This window comes from Anguilla anguilla, chromosome 2, assembly GCF_013347855.1.
Source record: "Anguilla anguilla isolate fAngAng1 chromosome 2, fAngAng1.pri, whole genome shotgun sequence".
NCBI lineage: Eukaryota > Metazoa > Chordata > Actinopteri > Anguilliformes > Anguillidae > Anguilla > Anguilla anguilla.
The window spans coordinates 1326081-1348150 of NC_049202.1; the positions used below are offsets into that span (position 1 = coordinate 1326081).

The window sequence follows — 22070 nt, forward strand, 5'->3', positions numbered from 1 at the left end:
ATTTTTACTTATTTTAAGATCAACAACTTTTCACACTGTGTTCTAGTAATCCTGCACAAAATATAATGGAACTGGGACAAAATCAGGAGTCTCTCCAAGCTTCATTTTATCGCAGTGTGTAAACGAAAATAAAGTATAGGTCACAGCAAAAAACTATAACGGAAAGTCAAATATATATCCTATAAAACTTACAGGAAATTATATTTGAATGTAAATATTAGTTGATATTTTCAGGAATATTTTGCAAGGCTCAAAGTTTTTTCCAACTGTACGTTTTCACGGCTGTTTATGAAGGGACGTGGGAGAATGCCAGTCATGGTCTTCGAAATGAGTTTTTTTCTCTCCCCTGAATCAACTCAACATTACATTACGTTACAATCACATGGCAGACGCTCTTATCCAGAGCGACGCACTGCTCCACCAAGATATCAAATCGTATGCGTACTGGCTGCGTTTAAGGTGCTCTTCTTCCAATACATAGGCTACGGGTAAAAACTTTTAAGTTACTTTCTTTATATAAATGGATATACAGTCGGTACTTTTTTCTTTTTTAAAATAAATTACTCTAGTTGATATCCATTCCAGGTTTTCTGGCTCTCCGAGATGACCTGTCAAACGGATTACCGTAGAAAGGAGATTAATAGGGTAGGCGGGTTGCAATAATAATCGTTTTGTTTGATGTGACAACTTTGATAGGCGTTGATTTACTTACAAACTGATAGGCTTTTAATTGAGCGTCTCCATCCAGTTTGAGATGAAAGGGAGACCGCGTTGTAAAGCTTCCCGATGTCCCTGGAGCCTCGAAACTGATTAGCCATCTCAACTGTGAACAGTTCAGGGCATCTTTAAACTTCTTTTCTCCACGTAGTAGTCCCCCCTTCCCCCCAACTCTTTTTCTAAATTAATCATTCCCATTGTGTGTAAATAATACCGACTCGAAGTCGTTGTCAATGGAAGAGTAAAGCTCTTCGGATTTCCATTTTCAGTTCTTATTTAGAAAACACGATGCACTGCCCAAAATATGAGTTCTGTGAATTTACTCCAGAATTTAATATCACATAGCCTATTTATTAAGGTGTGAAGCAAATGACTGTTTTGCCTGTATTAATACACACAACGTCGCATTTCCCCCAAAAATGTGGATAACGAGTTGTACTACTGAACGATGGGCAGAAGATTTTATTTTCACCAAATATAAAATGTTAATTAAAAAATAAGTTGTGAACCTTTTTCCATTTAATTGGCGTTGCAGTATTATCCAACTCAACTGTCGGCCTGTCTAGTTAATTCACAAGTGGGTTAAGACATGGGGCATGCAACGGTGTAGCCTATTTATATTCGATTTTTAGGCGATTTAGTCCGAAAACATCAATATAAATAGCCCTGGGTGCACAATATTCAGCTATAGCCTACTACCAGGCAATGTTTCGACACATGCCGTAGACTCCTGGTTCTGTGTCAGAGTGAAAAATCAAAGTGCGCTAATGTTGGCAAATTCGTAAACATCATGTGGTAAGATTACTTGAGTTTAAAAAAAGAGATCAGAAGATTAACGCGTATTCTAAAGAGTCTAGGTCGGAAATTATCTCCAACCCTCAAGCACTTTCCATGTTCCTCACTTGTCAAACGTGTTTGTATCCGAGTGACCTTTTGTTGCTATTGAAGATCGCATGGGCCACCAAGTCAGCCGAAGAACAAGCGCACAGCCTACATTTGATAAATTAAATACTGAAATCACCACAACCCAAAAGCAAATTACTGAAATTTAAATGCAGAATTTAAACACGTCGTTTTGATTTTACGGTAAATATACAATACAGCTCAGCCATACTGACCAGGACATAACTACATGGCACAGAGATATATGCCCTCATGTTTCTTAGAAAAAATTCGCCCTGGGCATATTTTTTAGAAATAATAATAATAATAACGATGATGATGATAACAATAATAATAATAATAATAATAAATCGTTATTTAAAAGTATTGACCTTCGGCTGGTTAATGAACTGGATTTTTAAAATTACAAATACAAGCACTTATATGGACGAGAGAGAAAAGCAGCCGGCCGACCCCGGCGTTATGTTCTACTTCCAGCTCCAAGTTATGCAAACTGAACGGACTACGAGCATTATTTCTTCCCCCTCTAATTAAGTGGCCCTTTTCAGAAGTGCCATCATTCTCCCCCTCTCTCTCTCTCCCCTCGCAGTCACACCAGACTTGTAATCAGCAACAAAAGCTGACATAAATCAAGGACAGATTGACAGCAACTGACAAATAACTGATTGATTGCGGTCGAGTAGAATTGACAGTTGACGGAGAGGTATAGATGGAAATAGAAGAGAGGTGTATATTATGCTGAAAGCATGTGACATTCACGTCCCTCCATCTCCGCATTGGCCCTCTCCTGACAACGCATGTCTGATTGGGGAATTTAAATTCCACACCAAGTTGATCTTCTGTTTGCCGTTACATCAGAAAATGTAGGCTACTGTAGGCCTACCTCTAGTCTAAGAAACGTACTGGCAGGCCGAAAACTGCAAGACAAAAAATAACAAATAAAAAAATAAAATTAAAAAAAACTTTGAATTGACAACATTGGTGTTTTTGTTTAAATAATAAATGTACATGTTGCGCTTGTATGTGAAATTCACATTTAGGCCGTTACATTTTAATACAATTTTTCATTTCAGCCATTTGAAATTTAGAGGCTCCTTATAATGGACAAACAAGGCTACGGGGACACGTGATGGCAGCAATAATTAGTAAGAGAACGTTCAAATTCACCTTCCCATTTTCTTATAGACACAATCTATATTACTTTAAATTTTAAAAAATGTTCCATGTTTACTAGTCAAACATCTCCGTTCACTATTCACAATTAGCAAGTAAAAGAACGATACATAGCAATGTTGTAAATCTCAATACATATTTAAATAAAGGCCTGCTCGTATTTACATGTAAAATATACAAGACAAATAATGTTATTCGTTTGTCGCCATTCAAATACATCATTGTAGTGAAAACGTGCATAAGAACCAAAACATTAAGTTAAATCTCCTCCCCCCAGCTGGAAAAATAGAAGCGCACACAAATGGAGAACGTCACATCCCCTTGACCCTCCAATCACCTCGGGGTCCCATTTGATTGGAAGGCGGCAAAGGCTTTTATCTCAGACTAATTCAGCTGCTTTTGAAGTGAGTTTTTCTAGCAGATCTCGTGTTGGGCGGACTAGCGCACGGACCTGCTGGAAGACGCGCAGCGATCTGAAACCTACGATGCAGACACAGCGTCAGATCTGCGATAGCCGCGCATTCTGCTCCGACCAGCGTCTCTGATCGCACGGATTTTACAGAAACTGCTCATTTTTTGTGGGGGACTTATTTTAATGCTACATTTCTAAAGGAGACGCCCTTTCACTGTTTTTCTTTTTAATTTTTAGTTTCAGATAAATGCATTTCCTTCCATTGCAGTGAGAATTGGGTCATGATCACATCGCCCTCGGTCTCTGCTCTGAGAAATAGTATTACTAATCAAGTCTGGGAAAGCAGTAGTTGTGGGAAGAACAGCTCCGCGAACGTAAATAAACCTTTTCTTCACTCCGTTCCTCCTTCGGACCCTCTACGGCAAGCTAACCGTCTGCCCATCAAGATTCTGAAAATGCTGACAGCACGGGCAGGGCACATTTTGCACCCAGAATACCTCCAGCCCTTGCCATCGACACCGATTAGTCCGATTGAGGTAAGGTTTTGAGCGCAGTAAAGACAGCGATTGAACGTATATTTCGAAATATGATATCTGAAGAAGCTATGCGTCGAAACCGTCTATCTTTTCCATAAATCCGTAAAACCAAAACCTAATTTGCATTTCGAAATTCTGAAGAATTATTTTCCATTAAAATGTATTTCATAGGATTGTGCCGTGTCCGTGTAAGTGTCTGGTATATATCTGCATCGTAGCGGAATTAAATCATGTTACTTTGTGTCACTCGCTGTTATGCGCAATGCGTTATGGTTCGGCAGGCTACTTTATCTGAAATTGATAGTTTAATAACTACAGCGCAACACAGACACGACCAGTATTTATCACATACTACTGCGGTTAATGTGTCCTAACAATGCGTGTTTATGTGCTTTGCAGCTAGATGCCAAGAAAAGTCCGTTGGCCCTTTTGGCACAAACGTGCTCTCAGATCGGGAAGCCGGATCCCCCTCCCTCTTCAAAGCTGTCCTCTGTCACAAATGGATCTACTGACAAAGATTCCAAATCCGGTCCGTTGAAAATGAGTGACATCGGAGCCGAAGACAAATCTAGCTTCAAACCTTACTCAAAATCGTCTGAAAAGAAGGACTCGTCGTCCGGGGTTTCTAGTGGAGATAAATCTGGTTTCCGTGTACCTAGCGCCACCTGTCAGCCGTTTACTCCAAGGACAGGCAGCCCGAATTCCTGCACTTCAGCGTCTCCGCTCCCGACAGAGGGCAAATCAGGAGACAGGGAGGAAAAGAAAGAATCTGATAGTAATAAGAATATCACAACGGAGGGGCCTGGAACCACTAGTGTCGGTCACAACAGGATTAGCGTAAACTGTGCTGGAATTAACGTGGAGGTCAACCACCACCAGGAAACAACACCTGGATCAAAAGCTGTAACGTCAGACTCTTCATCTGTATCTTCAGCTTCCTCCGTTCTGGGATCAGGGCTTGTCGCACCCGTTTCCCCATACAAACCCGGTCAAACTGTTTTTCCTCTACCACCTGCCGGCATGTCATACCCTGGGTCCTTAGCGGGGGCCTATGCTGGCTATCCTCAACATTTTCTGCCGCACGGAGTGACTTTAGACCCGACTAAACCGAGCAGTCATTTACTTAATGCGCAGTTTGCGAGTTCACTGGGCTGCAGTAAAGCAGGATCGAGCCCTTTAGCGGGAGCGTCGCCGCCATCGATAATGTCCGCCAGCCTGTGCAGAGACCCCTACTGCCTGAGTTACCACTGCGCGAGCCACTTGGCCGGGGCGGCCAGTGCCTCGTGCTCGCACGAGTCAGCCGCTGCCGCGGCCGCCTCCGCACTCAAGTCTGGATACCCTCTCATGTACCCGACGCACCCGTTACACGGCGTTCACTCCTCTCCGCCATCTTTCGCAGGACACCCTCTGTACCCCTACGGCTTCGTGCTCCCCAACGATCCCCTACCGCACGTCTGTAACTGGGTGTCGGCGAACGGACCTTGCGACAAGCGTTTTTCTTCGTCGGAGGAACTTCTCAACCACTTGCGGACCCACACTGCCTTCACTGGGACGGAGAAATTGATATCAGGATACCCTAGCTCGTCGTCATTAGCTAGCGCTGCCGCGGCGGCCATGGCGTGCCACATGCACATGCCCCCAGCAGGAGCTCCTGGCAGCCCCGGGACTTTGGCACTGAGGAACCCGCATCACGCCCTGGGACTAAGCGGCCGCTACCATCCGTACTCAAAAAGCCCTTTGCCAACCCCGGGCGCCCCGGTCCCGGTACCTGCGGCCACCGGTCCATATTACTCTCCATATGCATTGTACGGTCAGAGACTTACTACAGCGTCCGCGCTTGGATATCAGTAAAAACTAATGTTTAAAAAAAGTAAAACGTAAAAAAAAAAAAAAAAAAAACAAGACTTTTATACTGACTGTCCACTTCAGGACTGGATCCGTGGACCCGTTGTATTTATTTATGGTAGCTTCAAGCGGGACAATAATAAAATAATAATAATTAAAAAAAACTGAAAGAGAAACTCAAAAGTGCATTACTTTAAAATGAACTCTATAGGAAAAGTGAAACGCCAATGGTAGACAACGACTGAAAATAGGGTTTTTTTTTTGTTTTGTTTTTTGTTTTGTTTTTTTTTTTCATTTCGACGTTTATTTGAAATTGCTATGATTGTACCGTATGTTCTTATTTAATGTCTCATTGAGAAGAAAATAATTTACATGCATGTTTGTTACTAAAATCCCAACTTGTCCTTATAATTTTAAATTGCAATTATTTTTAAGGTGTATACCATGAAAAGAGAGTGGTATTTTTTGTATGTATTCTGGAAAAATAAGAAACCGTTCTATTCCAACACACCCCTGGTCTTCGTTTTGTACAACTTAAATCAAGTGTTTATTAAGTTAACGTGTCAACTTGATGAGCAACCGATCACCTTTAAAAATCATTTTAACTTTACTGGGGAGAAATAGGGAGGTAAATGCGGTGGAACAAATTGCATCAGGCAGTTCCTGACCCGTCACCGCTTCTTCCAATTAGTCTACATGAGATATGTTTTCACTGAATACTCAATTTAAGCTATCGGTTTCCTAATTTTGACCAATAATATACATTTTTTGTTTTCAGTTTCTTTCGATTCAATTTTGTAGGACACCTTTGTTCTCAGAAGGCTCTCTCGTGCACTTATTGCCATAGAAAAAAATACACGAATGATGAAAAGGAATTTGTGCTTTAAAAATCAGATCATGTAAAAAAAAAAAAGATATTTCAATATTTAAAATATTTCGAATTTTTAATTGGTTTCCATTTTTACAGTTATATTGGATAAAATGTGTATCGATCCAAACTGCATTTTATTTCCAAGTATCTTCTTGGACAATTCTGGAAATTACTTTACAAAAAATAAAAAAGATACATTGGAATTAAAGATACTTTTAAATTATATTTGTTACAGGGCTACTTACTCGACTACAACTTTCCGCTGGAATTAAAGAACTTCGCCTCTGTTTTGAATGCAAACTTTAACACCGATCAAAGGGCAGCTCAAAATGCGGACATTATTATTTACATAGACAGTTATTTTTCTGAAACACTGGAAAATATTATTATTTTTATTATTATTGCTGGCTTGTGAAATACTGATTTAGAATATTTAGCCTGGTGTTCAATATTGTATTTCACTCTTCACCATGAAATTTAAGCTTAAAACACATACACTGTCAGATTTTTTTTTTTATAGACGATTATGTACCAGATACTAGGTTACTTCTGAATTTAACATTTAGTAAGCATTGCAATATAACGCAGGCAAGCTACAGAAGAATTTAGTAAGCACTTGGCTATATGAATTGTGCTATAAGAATTACAATTTTTATAATTCTCTTTCGATTGCAAAACCAGTTATTTTCCTTGATTGTAAGCCTCTTCTGCCGATTCAAAAAAATATCAACGTACGTATTTAATTTGGTAATTTAACAAAGACCAAACCTTTGACAAATAAACAATTAAAAAGAATTTTCAAACGCGTCATATATGGGTATGTTGCAAAGGTTTGTGACTGATATTTAAAAATACATGAACATTCAGATGTACGCTGCAGCTGTAATGATAGTATCAGTTTGATTCTAATTTTAATTAATACAAGTAGGCCTAACTGTGTCCTGGCTGAAAATATTGTTCAGTCTGATATGAAGTTAAATTTGTATGAGGAAGTGCGAGTAATTACAGAAATTGTGCTTGGCAAAACTATGAATGCTCTAATTGGTCGTCCAAAAGGCAACGTGGAACGTGAATGACAGTTTTACCGAAAAATATAAAAAGTAGCGACTGAAAGCGGCAGCTAGAAACTAAGAGAAAAAATCACACGTTTAATAAATACTTCCCACTATGAATGCTTTTTTGGGCCATGGTGTATTTTCTCATCTTCTGATGAACTAAAGACAACCTGACAGTGCTGTCATCTGTCTTCAACATCACATCAAGGAGAGGAAAATGAATATTGTATCCGCATGAAGCTTCCTGCTAAAACACCAGACCTGTCAAAATAGGATTTTAGCGCACAGCCGAAGTCAGGCCTCGTGCACGGTGTGTATATATATATAATAGTCATTCTATTGGTATTCAGTATGTTAATTTCAGGATCAATAATTCTACATACATGCTTAGGTATATACAACATACTATACGCATGGAAGATATTACCGTGAGTCAGGCTACACTCCTTTTTGACTTTCACAGCGATCAGCAGTCAACGGCACAGAAGCAAAATTATTAAAAAGTTGTAATTATTCTTAATAATCAATCGACTTTCCTTTAGAAGATGGCTAAAAAAAAAAAGTAAAATAAAAGATGGTAGCCTACGCTGTTTTGAATATTTTCGGCCCTGTCCCCCTTTCATTTCTAACCGAGCACAAGCCAAGAACCGCTGTCCTACCCTGTATTTCTCAGAGAATGCAACCAACTGCTCATGATGATTTCCCGTAATAACGAATTTATAAAAAAGGAAATGTGATGCGACCTTTTGTCACTAATATTCACACATGCATTTAAACAGTGAGTTTTAAGTTGGAGAAGAAATGTATTAAGAAATACTCTTTGTGTTTAGGTGCACTGGCTACTGATGACATTGCTGGCAAGGAGGGAGTGGCGAATTCCAGTTTCCAATCCTGTTGGATCAATGAATCATAGCTTTGTTATCTTGGCAATACCAATCTCCATAAAAGAGCATTCCAGACAACCTTCATCTGCTGTGATATAACCTTGGTTTGACCTATGGGCAAGCCTTCGGATGATTAATGTTACTTCATAACCGGGAGACTGAAGGTTCTTTGAGATTCCAACATGGCTGCACAGATGCAACCACAGATATCGTCTTTGGTCTAGAATTAGTTTATTGGGCCGCTGGATTCAGGTTTTAAACTGTAAATTCATAAATGCGCAAGACAGAGAGTGATAGCGAGTGCGTGCGTGTGTGTGTGTGTGTGTGTAAGAGTGAGAGAGAGGTGATGACAGCTTCTGTTCTCCAGGCTGACTACGGGGGTGAACTGCGCAAAAAGTTTATTTAAATGATTTTTTAAATTATTCAAATGCACCAACAACTTATCTGAGCGTGTTTTATAAAAGAGCAAAAATGTAAATTATAAGTACAAGCCAATGTTTCCTCAGTATGTATTTTATAATGACTTTAAAAAAAAATCCCTTTCCTCCCACCCCACCAAAAAAAAAAAAAAAACTTAATAAAAAATCTTGTGTAACAGGTCTGTATAATTTCCCAGTTCCTAATGACAGTGAAGGAGAACTGCATTTGCATTTTCACCATCATCATGGTGGCTAAATGGAAGTTGCCAACAGAGAGCAATTCATCATGTACCCCTCCTCCAAGCCCTGTCACGAGACGCATTCTCAGCGCATGCACACAGAAACCGCGCTTCCCCCACCCGCTCCAATACAGACAGAACGTCAAGACGCCGCAATAAATTATACCTAACAGCCGACTCTACTTTTATAGTCAATTATCCAGTCGCACATAAAAACAGAAGATGTGCACAATATTATGCTTTAATAATTCTGACTTGTGTACTCGTAGATGTTGTGGAAATAAACATGCAACTTATATCTCCGGCGTTTCGTTGAATTGCACCGATGAATCCAACGCAAGAATATTTAAATTGCTATTATGTAATGACAATTATGGTATATCAGTGCATCAGTAATATAACTGCCCGCTGGAAAGTAAATATAATAAAAATGCAAATGAGGAACTCACAAAAAATAATTAATCATACTAATCAGCTTGTATTTTTTTCTTTTTTTTTTTTTAGATGAAACCTGGGTTAATGTACTGAAGGTTAAGTGATGGTCGGCGCGTAATGGCTCGGGACACACCTTATTAACGGCAGTTCAAGGAGAGCCCTTTCAGCGGGGGCTGTGATTCATACGGTCTTTATGAGTGCGGGAATCACTGCTATGTCTTTTAATATTTATATAACAACATGAACAGACAAGGGAAGAGTCTTCTTAAGCATAATACCGTTTCACAGACTTGAGTGCAAATAGCCTTTAAGCCTTACCTCGGGCCCAGATGACCTCCATTACATCCAGATACAAGGTGCTGCCCTCAGAACTGATGTTATTTTGCTTTTGTTCCTTTCTTTCACAATATTTTAGTCAATTTCAAGGACTGAGGAACTAAGAGTAATACAAATAAGTAATTACAAATAAGTAATGCATTTTAATTTGTTAAATTGTCAAAGTTTTGTACAAGGTTCAACGTGACCTTTGACTCAGCTGGGATCGCAGGGAGGCGGCCATTTCCTTTTTTTGGAGAATTTCTTGCTTATTGAATTAGTTATACACTGCATGAATATTTATATGTTGTGTGTGTGTGTGTGTGTGTAGCCTGTGTGCGTGCATGCGTTCATTCGTGTGTTTGTGTGTGTATGCGCATGTGCGTGCGTGCATGTGTGTGAATGTATGCACGTGTGCACGCATGTGTGTGCGTGCATGCATCCGTGTGTGTGTGCGTACGTGAGTGTGTGTAATGTGTGTGTAGCATGTGTGTGTGGGTTTGTGTGTAGTGTGTGTGTGTGTAAGCTGTGGTAGAAGGCGCCTTTAAGGGGAGGTCTTAATGTTTCACCTATGCACCTCCCCATCATTGCCATGTACGTGTGTAAAGGTGTCATTCATTAACAAACTTAAGCATGCGTTTATTTTTTCACCACTCAATGTGCTCACTCACGTTTAATAATTACTCCCATTCAGACTGGAACACACGCGCTCAGTTAGTCAATGAGGTTAAGGGCAAGGGGGCCTGAACACAGTGCTAGCGAAGCGCTGGCGAGAATACTCACCTTTGCATTAGGATGTAAATGACAGTGTTTATATTAATCTAATCTGGAAATCTGCATTGGCCTTTTAAAGTAACTGATTACCATTACTGGTCATATGGCCATTAAAAACAAATCATTAAATATAACTATCATTAATAGCAGGTATACATACTCTGTAAAATATTTATTTGTTATTCAACTGTTTTATGAATTCATATTAAAGATTAGAGAACTGGCCCAGGTGATATAGTTAGCCATCACATTCAAGTTTGGGGTTCTTACAACAAATATTATTTTGTTTTTAAGGCAACAGATTTGTAGCGCAAATCTGAAAAATTGCACTTGCTATTTTATGTGTCATTTAAGAATATTGCTTACTAGAAAATAAAATAGAAAACCAAATTAAATATTTTGTTGAGGACTTAATGCAAGTGTGTCCATGTATACACACACATGCACAAGAATTTGTATTTATTTTTTAAATTATCGTTCCATATACCCTTTACAATACCTGGCTGCCTACCCCACCACCTACTCTCCCCAAATCCTGTGCTGATCTTCAGCTCAATGGAATTTCTTACCCACCACTTAAAAAGACCACACGAAAGATCAAGGGTACTCCTTAAACAACAGTCACTCCGAACGCACTCAGTTATGAATCAATCTTTTACACATAATTACTCAAATGCCTTTTTAAAGATCGGTGATAATATTGTAGCCTTCTCCTTACTACCAACACCCTCCTGGTTCTTTAATATGATGTCATTTCCTGCCGCAAATTTAAAGACAAACGCCTGATCTCCTGCTATTAACCAGTGGCCTGCTGAACCCCAGAGACACAACCCTACGCCGTGATTTATTGTGACACGGGACGAGGGACATTTCCACAGCTTTTGTGATTGCAGTAATGAAGCTGTAAAGCAAATAGCATGAAACGAAGCAAGGCCCTACCATTTAATCAGCTCGTAAACAGATCTACTGCATCAAGCAAATGACGTTATTATCCATCCAGAGTAAATCACGCTAATCTCGGGAGATAAAATCAACATCATTAATGGTCACATGTCATATTCATCAAGGCTAAACCGTCCCCTTTTGACAGATTAATCCCAACAGCAGCTTCCACAATATATGGTAATGGAGCTTGCAGCTAACAATTCACTCAGTAACAAGGCAGCCCCCAACGCTCCTTGGTTTTTTTATGTGTAATTTTCCACATTGATTTACAAATTTTAAGAGCTCATCACGGTGAACTACTAGCTGGGAAAAAAAATGGCATTCACCAAAGCTATGTCATTCAAGATGTCTGCTCTTATTGCTCTTTTCTCTGCACTGAAAGTGTAATTGAGGGCATTTAGGGCTGCTTTGGGGGTAGTGCTCCATACCATGGTGTGCCATGCATTTGGCTGACTTACGCTTTCTTGCTTTCTGACAAAGAAAACATTATGGTAATGCATGTGACTGGTGGAAACATTAATAGCGCAGGTACATTAAGCAAAATATGCAGAAAAGGGGCTTTTGGGTGTCACCGACGAATATAAAAATGAAATTTATAATGCATGCGTTTTAAGAGACTTTTACCTTTATTTTTAAGCCAGCTTTATCAGTGTCCTGGGGGTCTTTTTTGTCTATAAATTACAGAAACAGTTTGAAGGAAATTAAGTCGCCTTCTGTTCTCTCTTAAGGAAAAGCCTGTGATGTTTTATAAGTTTTCTTAGTTTTGTATGTGGATATTTTAAGGTGTAGTGACATCCTTAAATAACACTGATGTAAAACATGAAGGGATGTCTCTTCAGCCCTTATATATATACACAGGTTATATACTGAGTATTTAACTTCAAAGCAAGCACGCCAAGGTCTCGGTTTAGCAGAATGGCTCATTTTTACACAAAGGACAGTACTGAAATAATGGAATGACAATGGCATTGGCCTGGTTTCATTAAATTGCTCAATTAAATTCTCAACAGGCAGAAACAACGGAACCACAGCTGCCAATGTTCAGGACCCCTCTGAGACACTTCTGCGCTTCTCTGAAACATGCACATTATACAAGAGCACACAAGCAAACTGGATTAAGATGGCAGGAGCTGCAAACAGTGCAATAACACTACAAAAAAAATACACAGTTATGAGCCGTGCCGTTACAGGGAGCTAACTGGGTACTGAAGATGCCCCTTTGCACAATGAGCAATTGGGCGGGTTAATTTTTTTCCGTATCCACCCAGCCAATGAGAGGGGTGTCTACTGCACACGGAGGATGGTAGACCGCCAGGTCAGCCAATGAGAGGGTGGCTACTGCACACTGAGGATGGTAGACCCCTCAGCCAGCCAATGAGAGGGTGGCTAATGCACATGGAGGATGGTAGACCCCCAGGCCAGCCAATGGGAGGGGTGCCTACTGCACACTGGGGATGGTAGACCCCTCGGTCAGCCAATGGGAGGGGTGCCTACTGCACACTGAGGATGGTAGACCCCTCCGCCTCCAGTGCTCCACCCTGTGGGACTCTCAACAGCAGCCAGCACTGGTAACCCAACATTGTGGGGTGCATCACTGCAGTGAGAGTCAGTACTTTACCTGCACACGCCACCCAACACCCTGTCGAACACATGCCTTTCTAATAGGAATATACCATTTGATTTTACTATATGTGTTTAAAACAAGCACTTGATATTACACATTATGTCACATATTTGAATGAACTATACAGTCTGTACAGAGAGCATGCACTGCAGCTGACATAATGGCCAAGTGGCCACATGATTCACCGGGCTAAAACAAGAAAATATTTTGCATGCAAATGATGTATAAGATATGCATTTATCCCCTTACTGTTACTAGAAATGGTGTAAGAAACAACCCCACTACTCAGTGTTCATGTGTTGGAGTCTTTCTTTTTCCCCCACAACCAATTTTCTCAGTATTTACATCTAAATTCACCTCTCGAGAGGAAACGCTTTGAGCAGCTTAAAGTAATTCAGTGTTAACAGGAACAAAATGTTTCTGCGGTGTTAAAGATATGTTACGCATTCCTCCGTGAAACAAACTCCTCTGACAAACGATCCCAGGTAAACAGCCAGAGCTGGTGGGCACGTGGATTCGGTTCATTATTACACCGTGTGCTTTCGGGACAATATTTAAAACTGTTCTCGGTCCTGCTCTTTGATATAAGGAGCATTTTTTTTTTAAACTCAAGGTTTAATAAAAAGGTTTAACATTAAGACCAGGCAAATTACCATTTACAAATAGCCAGCAAAGAGAGAGAGAGAGCTAAGTACTTTGACTGAAATCATCCGATGGTCCCTCTTATCTCTGTTTCTCTGTGAGATATAATCTCCTCATATTTATCATCAGGAGAAATGTGCCAGTAAAAAGGAGCCTTTTTGTGTGTTAAATTGCACTGTCCTGTTGTACACCTCAGAAAGCATACTGGTGATAGATAGTGCAAAATCCAGCTGAGGAGAACTACTACATTTATTGCAATAATAAATATGTGCATTGTTGGTGAGACAGCTTTATAAATATGTTAATAAACGGCATGTGCGCAGTGCATTTTTATATTAACAGCATATAAAGATATCATAGAGGGATGATCCAATAGAAATCAGTTATCACCCACAGTTCCCCCATGTGTTTTATGTGCACAGACAAGGGTAACAAATAATGGGGGTCCCAGCCAAATATCAGGATGATCAATTTACAGATCTCTGCTCCAACACATATCTCACCTCAATGTTTTTTCTAAGCAATTTTCAAGTGTCATAAAAAAAGTTGGCTGAGAAGCAGTTGCTCACCAAGGAAACCCAAGAAAAAACTGTCCTTTCTTCAGAATCTATTCTTCTGAATATATCATTTTTTAGCCTTTAATACAGGGAAGAGATTCCCATCGGTCAGCAGGGGGGCATTTCCTTCTTTCTTTATTCCTACAACTTTGCTCTTATTCTTAAGTACTGAATAAACCTAGAGCTAAAGCAGCATTTCTGTCTGCCGTTCCTCAGGTAACTGACTCCCCAAACTGTGTTGAGCTGAAATGGAGAGAGGCCTCACCATCTCCCTCAGGCACCTGTGGGGGACAATGGGGCCTGGCAGTACAGGTGTTTATTACTGACAGCTTTCTATTGGCCCACACCTGTGCTTCTCCTGTAACACCCGACTCCTAAAGGTGAAAATGCTGCCCATTCCCCTCAGGCACCGAGGACATCTCGTGAGAACTCTGCCCTGCCAGATTCTGAGCACAGCCTGCCCCCTTGCAGGACACCTAAACCAGGACCCAATGTCACAACACTCAGAACCACGACCGCCACACAGTCGCTGACGTTAGGAGCGGAGCTCGGCGCACTGCGTTAGCTTCATTACACACATGAAAATTAAACATACATCGGAGTTTTACAGACTTTATCTGTTTAAACAGTATAAGCACTTTAAAGAGTAGGACTAGAATATATTCTGGCCGTATACTATGATTTACCTGCGAAATGTATACGGAACAGGCATATAGGAGGCCTCACTTGGCTGGTGCATGATGACTATAACACCACTCTCAACCCCAGCAGGCTCATACGGACACTCACTCATTCAGAACTACCCAGCATGCCCCACTGGGGGCACATGTGAGTTCACTGCAATGGAATGCGTGTATTATAGTCCATATCCCACATTACAACTGCAATAAACACAAAATGTGCACGCTCGGACACGCAGCCATGGACAGAGAGGTAAAACAGCCACATTTCTGAAACTTTAGTACAATAAGCTTCTAAAATATCCAAGTCTAACAATTCAATTTGTGAGTTAAAAAATAAAGTTTTGCCAATGAGTTAATTGTTCTCATATCAGTTTAGTCTTTTCAGGTATTGCAGTACAGCACTGTGATGATGTATATATTAGAGATTTATATTTTGGAAAAATGAAAGTCAAGATAAACAATAATAAATATACTACACATCAAATATATGTACAGTATAAAACCAGAGCCCTTAAATCACTTAAGTGCTTCAGAGGTCAACGTCCCCCAGCCAATCAGGGGCCGGCGGTGACCAGTCAGTGAGTTTTTAAAATGTCACGGCTGTCATCTCTGGAACACTCACTCACAGGCTGTCTGACGAGGGGGTTTCAATTAAATTTTGCACTCAAAAAATAATATATTTTGTAATATGAGGGCAAAAACAGCGCTGCGATAATTATTTGTTCTTCGACAGTGGATGAGCATGAAGACTATCTAACATTGCCTTGAGAGGTCGCCTGTCACCAAGCCAGCAATTTCCCTGCTCTTAGGCTCTGTGGGCTGTTTCCCCGCAGAGGGACTGATGAATCGCCTGCTTGTTGAGGGGGCTAGATTCTGTAAGACCCCCCTCCATTCTGCACTGTACACTTTTCATTAAAAGCCATTTTCTCTTTTACACATCCTTTTTCCCCCCCGATATCCCACCCCCACTCCCCTCTCAGTTTGTGCACAGATCTTGTCCTGCCAATTATTCATCTCTGCTCTACCATTCAATATCTAATTTCTGTAATGGCAGGTCGCACCAGACATAACCGTCTTCATTGAGAACTGATTCAAAACGTAGATTCTATTGCTTGGATACTCCTTCGCCAGCTCGTAACCTGGGTTACGACTAGCCCGTTTTCCTTTGTCTGGTCGCGAAACGTGTAAATTGAATATAATTGTGAGAACCAACTAACTTGTTAATCTGAGGTTCAGCTGACTTACGTGCGGCTGACAGTAACATAAACACGTGTGATAAGTATGCAGTGGTCCTGAGACTGACTGTACACATGACAATCCTGTCATTAGGGGCTACAAATGCGCTCTGATAAATCTGCCCCTCAGAGAGCAACAGAGCCTCTCTCTCGAAGCGCCAAGGACACTTCAATTCTTCGCTCCCACAGAAGTAACAATGCAAAATAACAATGATTAATGACAGTGTCTACAATATTTGAACCAACCATAACAGAAACAGGATGCTAAGACTGTGGGGAACACCAGCATTCTGAGCGAGCTATTGTGCTGGCCCCCAAACGGGTCATTCTTAAATAGCCAGAATTTATTTGTCAGAATTTATTTGTCAGGACTTTCTTAAAAAAAAGACAAAGAAAATAATCGTTAAAAATGCAAGAGATGACATGCCAAAAGTTCTCAGGATCTAGTTACGAACAAACCAATAATGTGGTATGCTCCTCAAGTAAACATCTGGAAATGTTTATGGCGTTGTAGCATGTACACAACATGCACTGCAGCATCCTCTCACAAGCATAGATCCGCTGGGTATGGGTACAGAATCCATGTCCACACATTGCGTATGAGGCAACAATTCTAATCAAGTACTGGAGGAAATTATTTTCTAGACCGTTTACAGTCATGGCTTTTAATAATTTACACAGGCATCGCGCGCTTCACGTATATTGAATGGCCTATGATGTGCGCCGCGATAAACTGCCCATCATAAAGGCCGAACAAAACAAAACAAAACAAAAAAAACTACAAAGCTCGCGACATTGAAATCCACATCCGCAGTTCAGGGCTCTAGAGAAAGAAGAGGAAAAAAACGGATGTGTTTGATGTGGCGAGCGGTACGTAATACCTGTGTTAATATTTGATACGTGATTTACCTTCAGCGTTCACAGGAGAACGTTATTATGAGACATGAATAGCCTGTTTTTCTCTGAATGTTTGCTTTAGTCCGTCTGACGGCGAGCGGAGAGAAACAGCGCCGTCCCTGCTCAGCTGCCTCTGAGACCTGAACACCGCAGTCAACACTGTGTGACTCATTAAGCAGAGCTTCAAACTGCCGCTCTCTGCTGCTGACAGGCAAAGGCCACTGAAGCTGCTTATCACATCACCTCTAAGCTAATATCGGCCATGACTGGTAGGATTTCTGAAAAGACTATATATATATATAGATAGATAAAGATAACAGGAAGGTTTTTATGATCAAAGAAGCATCAATGCGTTTACTTTGCCGGACACCTGTTGCTTTGCTTGTTAAAAAAAATTCAATTATAATAATTTCCACATTTATCCCATATTTGAGTAGTTCAGTGAGTGGTTTTATATATAGATTTGGGAAGATGTTTAAAATCCCAAAGAACAAAGGTATAGCCCTGTAGGTAAATGCAGAAATACAGGGCCTTCTGAGAGATGACTTATCACACTGAAGGGCTCACAAGTTTTTTGACATTCAGTTACGTATTAAATCAGGACACCCTCCAAATAGAAGTGATGAGACCATTTTCTGCCGAGTTCCAGTTAATAATGCAGTCTGCATTAAAAGGAAAAAGGGCTACGGAATCTGTGAACACTCAAACAAATAATTTTTTTCCCCAGACTTCATCACCCTGTTCCTCTGGTGATAATGTGCTGCGGGCTCGTCTGAACTCTCGTACAATACGTGCGTTTTACAGCTTCATTTAGAAAAAAAGAACAAAAAAAAAAAAACGGAAAACTTTGAAATGGAGTCATTTACATGAGACTCACTTCAGAAGTTTAAACGTAACTGAAGTACTTAAGAAGTTTCTGCATAAAATTGCTCTTAGAGCACTGTTCTAGCTTATGCTTGTTGCCACACAACAGCAAGACAGTCACTGCTTTTGAGTAATGATAAAATGTTCTGTTCAACATGACTCCAATTAAACCATAACTTCATCCGGCTCTGAACATTAACTCGGGTATGCACACTTAAGCTGGGTTATCAACGACAACTTAAAAAAAAAAAAAAAAAAAAAAAAAAAAATTTGCAGTTCCATCCATGTAAAATCCTAGGAAACTGGTTAATACTTAGTTGTCAAGTAAAAGATATGAAAACGCTGCTTGCTGGGTGGGAAATGTGGGAGTTCTGAAGCCTTTAAAAGGGAAGACTTGAGGCCAGTATCACCGCACCACGGCATTATTTTCACGTGACCAATCCTGACTGACACGTCACTAGAAAATGGAAGAGCCGATTTATTAGTCGCGTGTTAACTAAACGCAATTTGATTCTCTCCACCTTCATCTCTGGGTCACCCTCAAAACAAGGAGAGCACGGGAAGTTATTCCCCGGCAGGCGATTGCATTACGTCCAGTCATTACGCAGAATCCAGCCAAAGGGGGCAATGAAAGTTTAATGGAATGCAAACCAAGGTAATGGCATGTAAGGTCTTTTTATATACATACATTTACAGTCTCAAAGTTCAATTATTAAAGCGAATTGCCTCCCCGAGTGCGTGGAGCACGAGAGTGAGGGGGCCATAAAACAGCATGCTCTTCCTGCTAATATATACATTAAATGCAAATTATTGGATCAATGACACATTTTTTTCTTTGTACTCTAGCTCATTGTATTCGAAATGAAATGATGAATATGAGGTTAAAGTGCAGACCGTCAACTTTAATTTAGGGGCATTTACATCCATATTAGATAATCCGTGTAGAAATGACAGCCCTGTATGCAGTCTGCCATTCTAGTAATGGGACAACTGGCTGCATGTATATAGACAAAATTATATAAATATATATTCATATTCTTTTGACAAGAAATAGACAAAAAAATGTTATTGACATGATCTGTTAAAGTTGAGGATTTTCGATTGTTGTTTAATTAAGAATAAACAACATAAGACATACACTGTACATTACAGAATATCCAAAACAGACTGGAGAGGGGATCTGGGGTAAATCAGTAGGGCTTCCCTTGGAGTGACTTGATTTAGGGCAGGATTATGGTTTGTTTAATCTGTGGCACTTCATCAGAGACATTGTGCCGAAAAGGCATCATACGGACAGTTATGGCAAAACAATCATACAAATGCACATCTGGAGAAGGAGGAGATTACAGACAGCAGAAGAGCTGGATGAATGGGCCCTTTTTGGAGACTCATTTAGCAGAACTGGATAGTACGATGACGATGCACGGTGTGTGTGCTTCTGGACAGAGGAATATTGCTGCAACTTTATGGATCATAAAGTGGACGCCAGTAAATGGTGAAAACTAATGGCTTCTAGGTACTCATGTGAATGTAAAGCCAATTCAAGGGCAGAGAGCACAGATGTTTGAAATCGAGGTTCAACTTCCGAACAGGCTTGAAAATGTCAAATTACAAAAAAACTAACTGGGGGGGACTGACCATCTCAACATGTACCAAGAGTTGCTAATTTTAGCTGAATTTTGGAAGGTCATGAAAACATAGGTCTGTTGAAAGATTAGAACAGGACAAGAGTGTTAAAACTCCTGGAGGGCCACAGTGTCTGCAGGTTTAACTCCAGTCCTGGAGGGCCACAGTGTCTGCAGGTTTAACTCCAGTCCTGGAGGGCCACAGTGCCTGCAGGTTTAACTCCAGTCCTGGAGGGCCACAGTGCCTGCTGGTATTTGTAGTTTCCTTTCACTCAGCAGCCAATCAAGGCCTTGGAACAAAGTGTGTGGATTCTTTATCCCATCAAGGACTTTTAACGTCGATTGAAACACACTGTAAATTCCTACTAATGTCCTAATCACTGTATTACCAGCATGTAATCAGTATGTAATCAGACGCCCCAAGCCACAAGGAACTCCATTTCCAAACCTGCTCAGACATTTTCTTTCGCATAAAACCCTGAAGCCATTTCGAATCCACTTTAAGATAACTTCTATAATTACCGCCGATTTCCATTTTGATAATGAGTCACTCATCTGGTGCTTTATTAAATTCTTAATAAAAATGCACCTACATAATAATGCAGGTCTGATTTAGGTTGCATCATTACACAGCACATTCAGATCAAGTCCAGGGAGTTCAGTAAGTAGCATATCTCTCTGCAGAGTGTTGATAACGCTCCCTGTTCACCTTAAGACACAGAACACATGAGGTTACCACAGGCTCCAGGGTGTGAGCAAACGTTCCGCACACCAACTGCCGTTGTCCTTGGATACAGTGTGGACCCAAATAAACACACTGAATTCTTACACAGCTTTGCGTTCGTAGCTCAAGCACGCACTGGCAAACCCAAGCTAACTGCCCAAGTCGAGCCCCACAGAGAACATCAGACACAAAACCACACGGCTGTCCGCGGACGAACCCGTTTTTTTTAAACTCAGACTTATGATGTAATCCCTCCATCTCAATTTCATAAAGAAGAGAGATTTATTGAAAATCAGATACCAGGTTATGGGACTTCGCAGACACCGATATAAAAAAAAAATCTAAAAATTTACTGTCTGCTTTTACTGCTGAATTTCTGAAATAATTGTTGCGGGACACGACGGTAAGTTAGCCGTTATAAACCTGTCCCTCATATAAATGACCTAATCAAGAGCTCCCCGCGGTTATATAAATTAATGTAGTCATTTTTCTTCAACAGTCTGTTTCAAAGTATAAACCTTCCACAACGGCCGTGTACCATGCCGGAAGGGAGCCCACATCTCTGTTTACAGAGCCGTAGGAGAACAGATGACTTTTCGCATGTTCAATCAACCGTGAAATGTATGTTTAATCACCCCGAGAAACCCTTCGGTTTATTTTTGTTGCAGTGAGGATTTACTTTTCCAAACATCGCCCGTATTAATCATTACTCCATCGCTTCCTCTGTCGGACAAGCAGAGTAAACGTCGGTAAAGAGGCAGGTTTAAATCTGTGTTTTGTATCACACATACGGGCTCACCCTCGCGCTGTCCATTCAAGACAAACAACAGGAACACAAATTACTCTTTTCTTTCCCCCCAGTTTGAAAATGTACTCATATCTATAACCCACTGGCTGGTTTCATGTGGTAAAACTTACAAACTGAGGATAAAATACAGGTAGAGAAAAAAAAAATAGAAAGGCAACAGGGTTCCAGCAACGAAGGGTTCTGGAGGTTCTGTGACGGTTTGTTTATTATTTATATATCGATCAGTACCGACAGACCTCATCACTATACTGAAGTAGAACTACAGTAAATCCGTCTGGTATTCTACATGCTTTTCTCACTTATGGTTGCTGAGTGTTACTGTAGGTTCCTCAAGACATGGGTCTCTGATGGCATGTGACTGGCCATGGAAATCACAATTTCACACTACCAATTACTAACATGAACGCAGTGCTATAAATGAGTATAATTAATTAATATTAGCATTTATACGCTCTCCTCTTTGCACTCATGCACACCAGGGTTTCCGGATTATGAAGGAATATGAGAACGTTAGACATTCAAGCTAAGGACAGTATTTTTTTTTTTTTTTTTTTTAAGTGAAAAACTGACTAGATTTTTAAAGCAAACAAGAAAATACCTTTGTTAATCATGTAGTCTCTCGTTGTTCATAAACCATATTAAGACAGAAACATTATGATCTGTATGATTATCCTCCAAACATCAGGAAAAAAATGTGACATGATTTTTATGGACATATCTTGAAAGAGAAGCATCATATTTCACTAGAATTTCAAATGTTGTTAGCCTACGCCACAGTGCATACAGGCCGTACTGCCACAAATGGCATCCCAACACCCCATTACTCCCTATTACACCCTATTATACCATATTACAGTTACATTACAGTGGTAATTCCATTATTTTGTT

General features: G+C 40.3%; 1 protein-coding gene and 2 long non-coding RNA genes across 5 annotated transcripts in view; 1 reads left to right on the top strand and 2 right to left on the bottom strand.

The window, feature by feature from the left end:
* The window catches only part of LOC118219698, a 289497-nt gene that overhangs the window by 207177 nt on the left and 60250 nt on the right, over positions 1–22070 (bottom strand). The gene's annotated exons all lie outside the window — the stretch shown is intronic.
* LOC118219699 lies at positions 554–872 on the bottom strand. Its single transcript, XR_004763825.1, has 2 exons — positions 713–872; positions 554–608 (listed from the first exon to the last, which is right to left on the bottom strand). It is a non-coding gene; the product is annotated as an uncharacterized LOC118219699 (long non-coding RNA).
* On the top strand, positions 1954–6094 carry LOC118219693 (zinc finger protein 503-like). The gene is made up of 2 exons (XM_035403031.1): positions 1954–3741; positions 4141–6094. The coding sequence occupies exons 1-2, from the start codon at positions 3487–3489 to the stop codon at positions 5590–5592; spliced, it is 1707 nt and encodes a 568-aa protein (XP_035258922.1). The 5' UTR covers positions 1954–3486; the 3' UTR covers positions 5593–6094.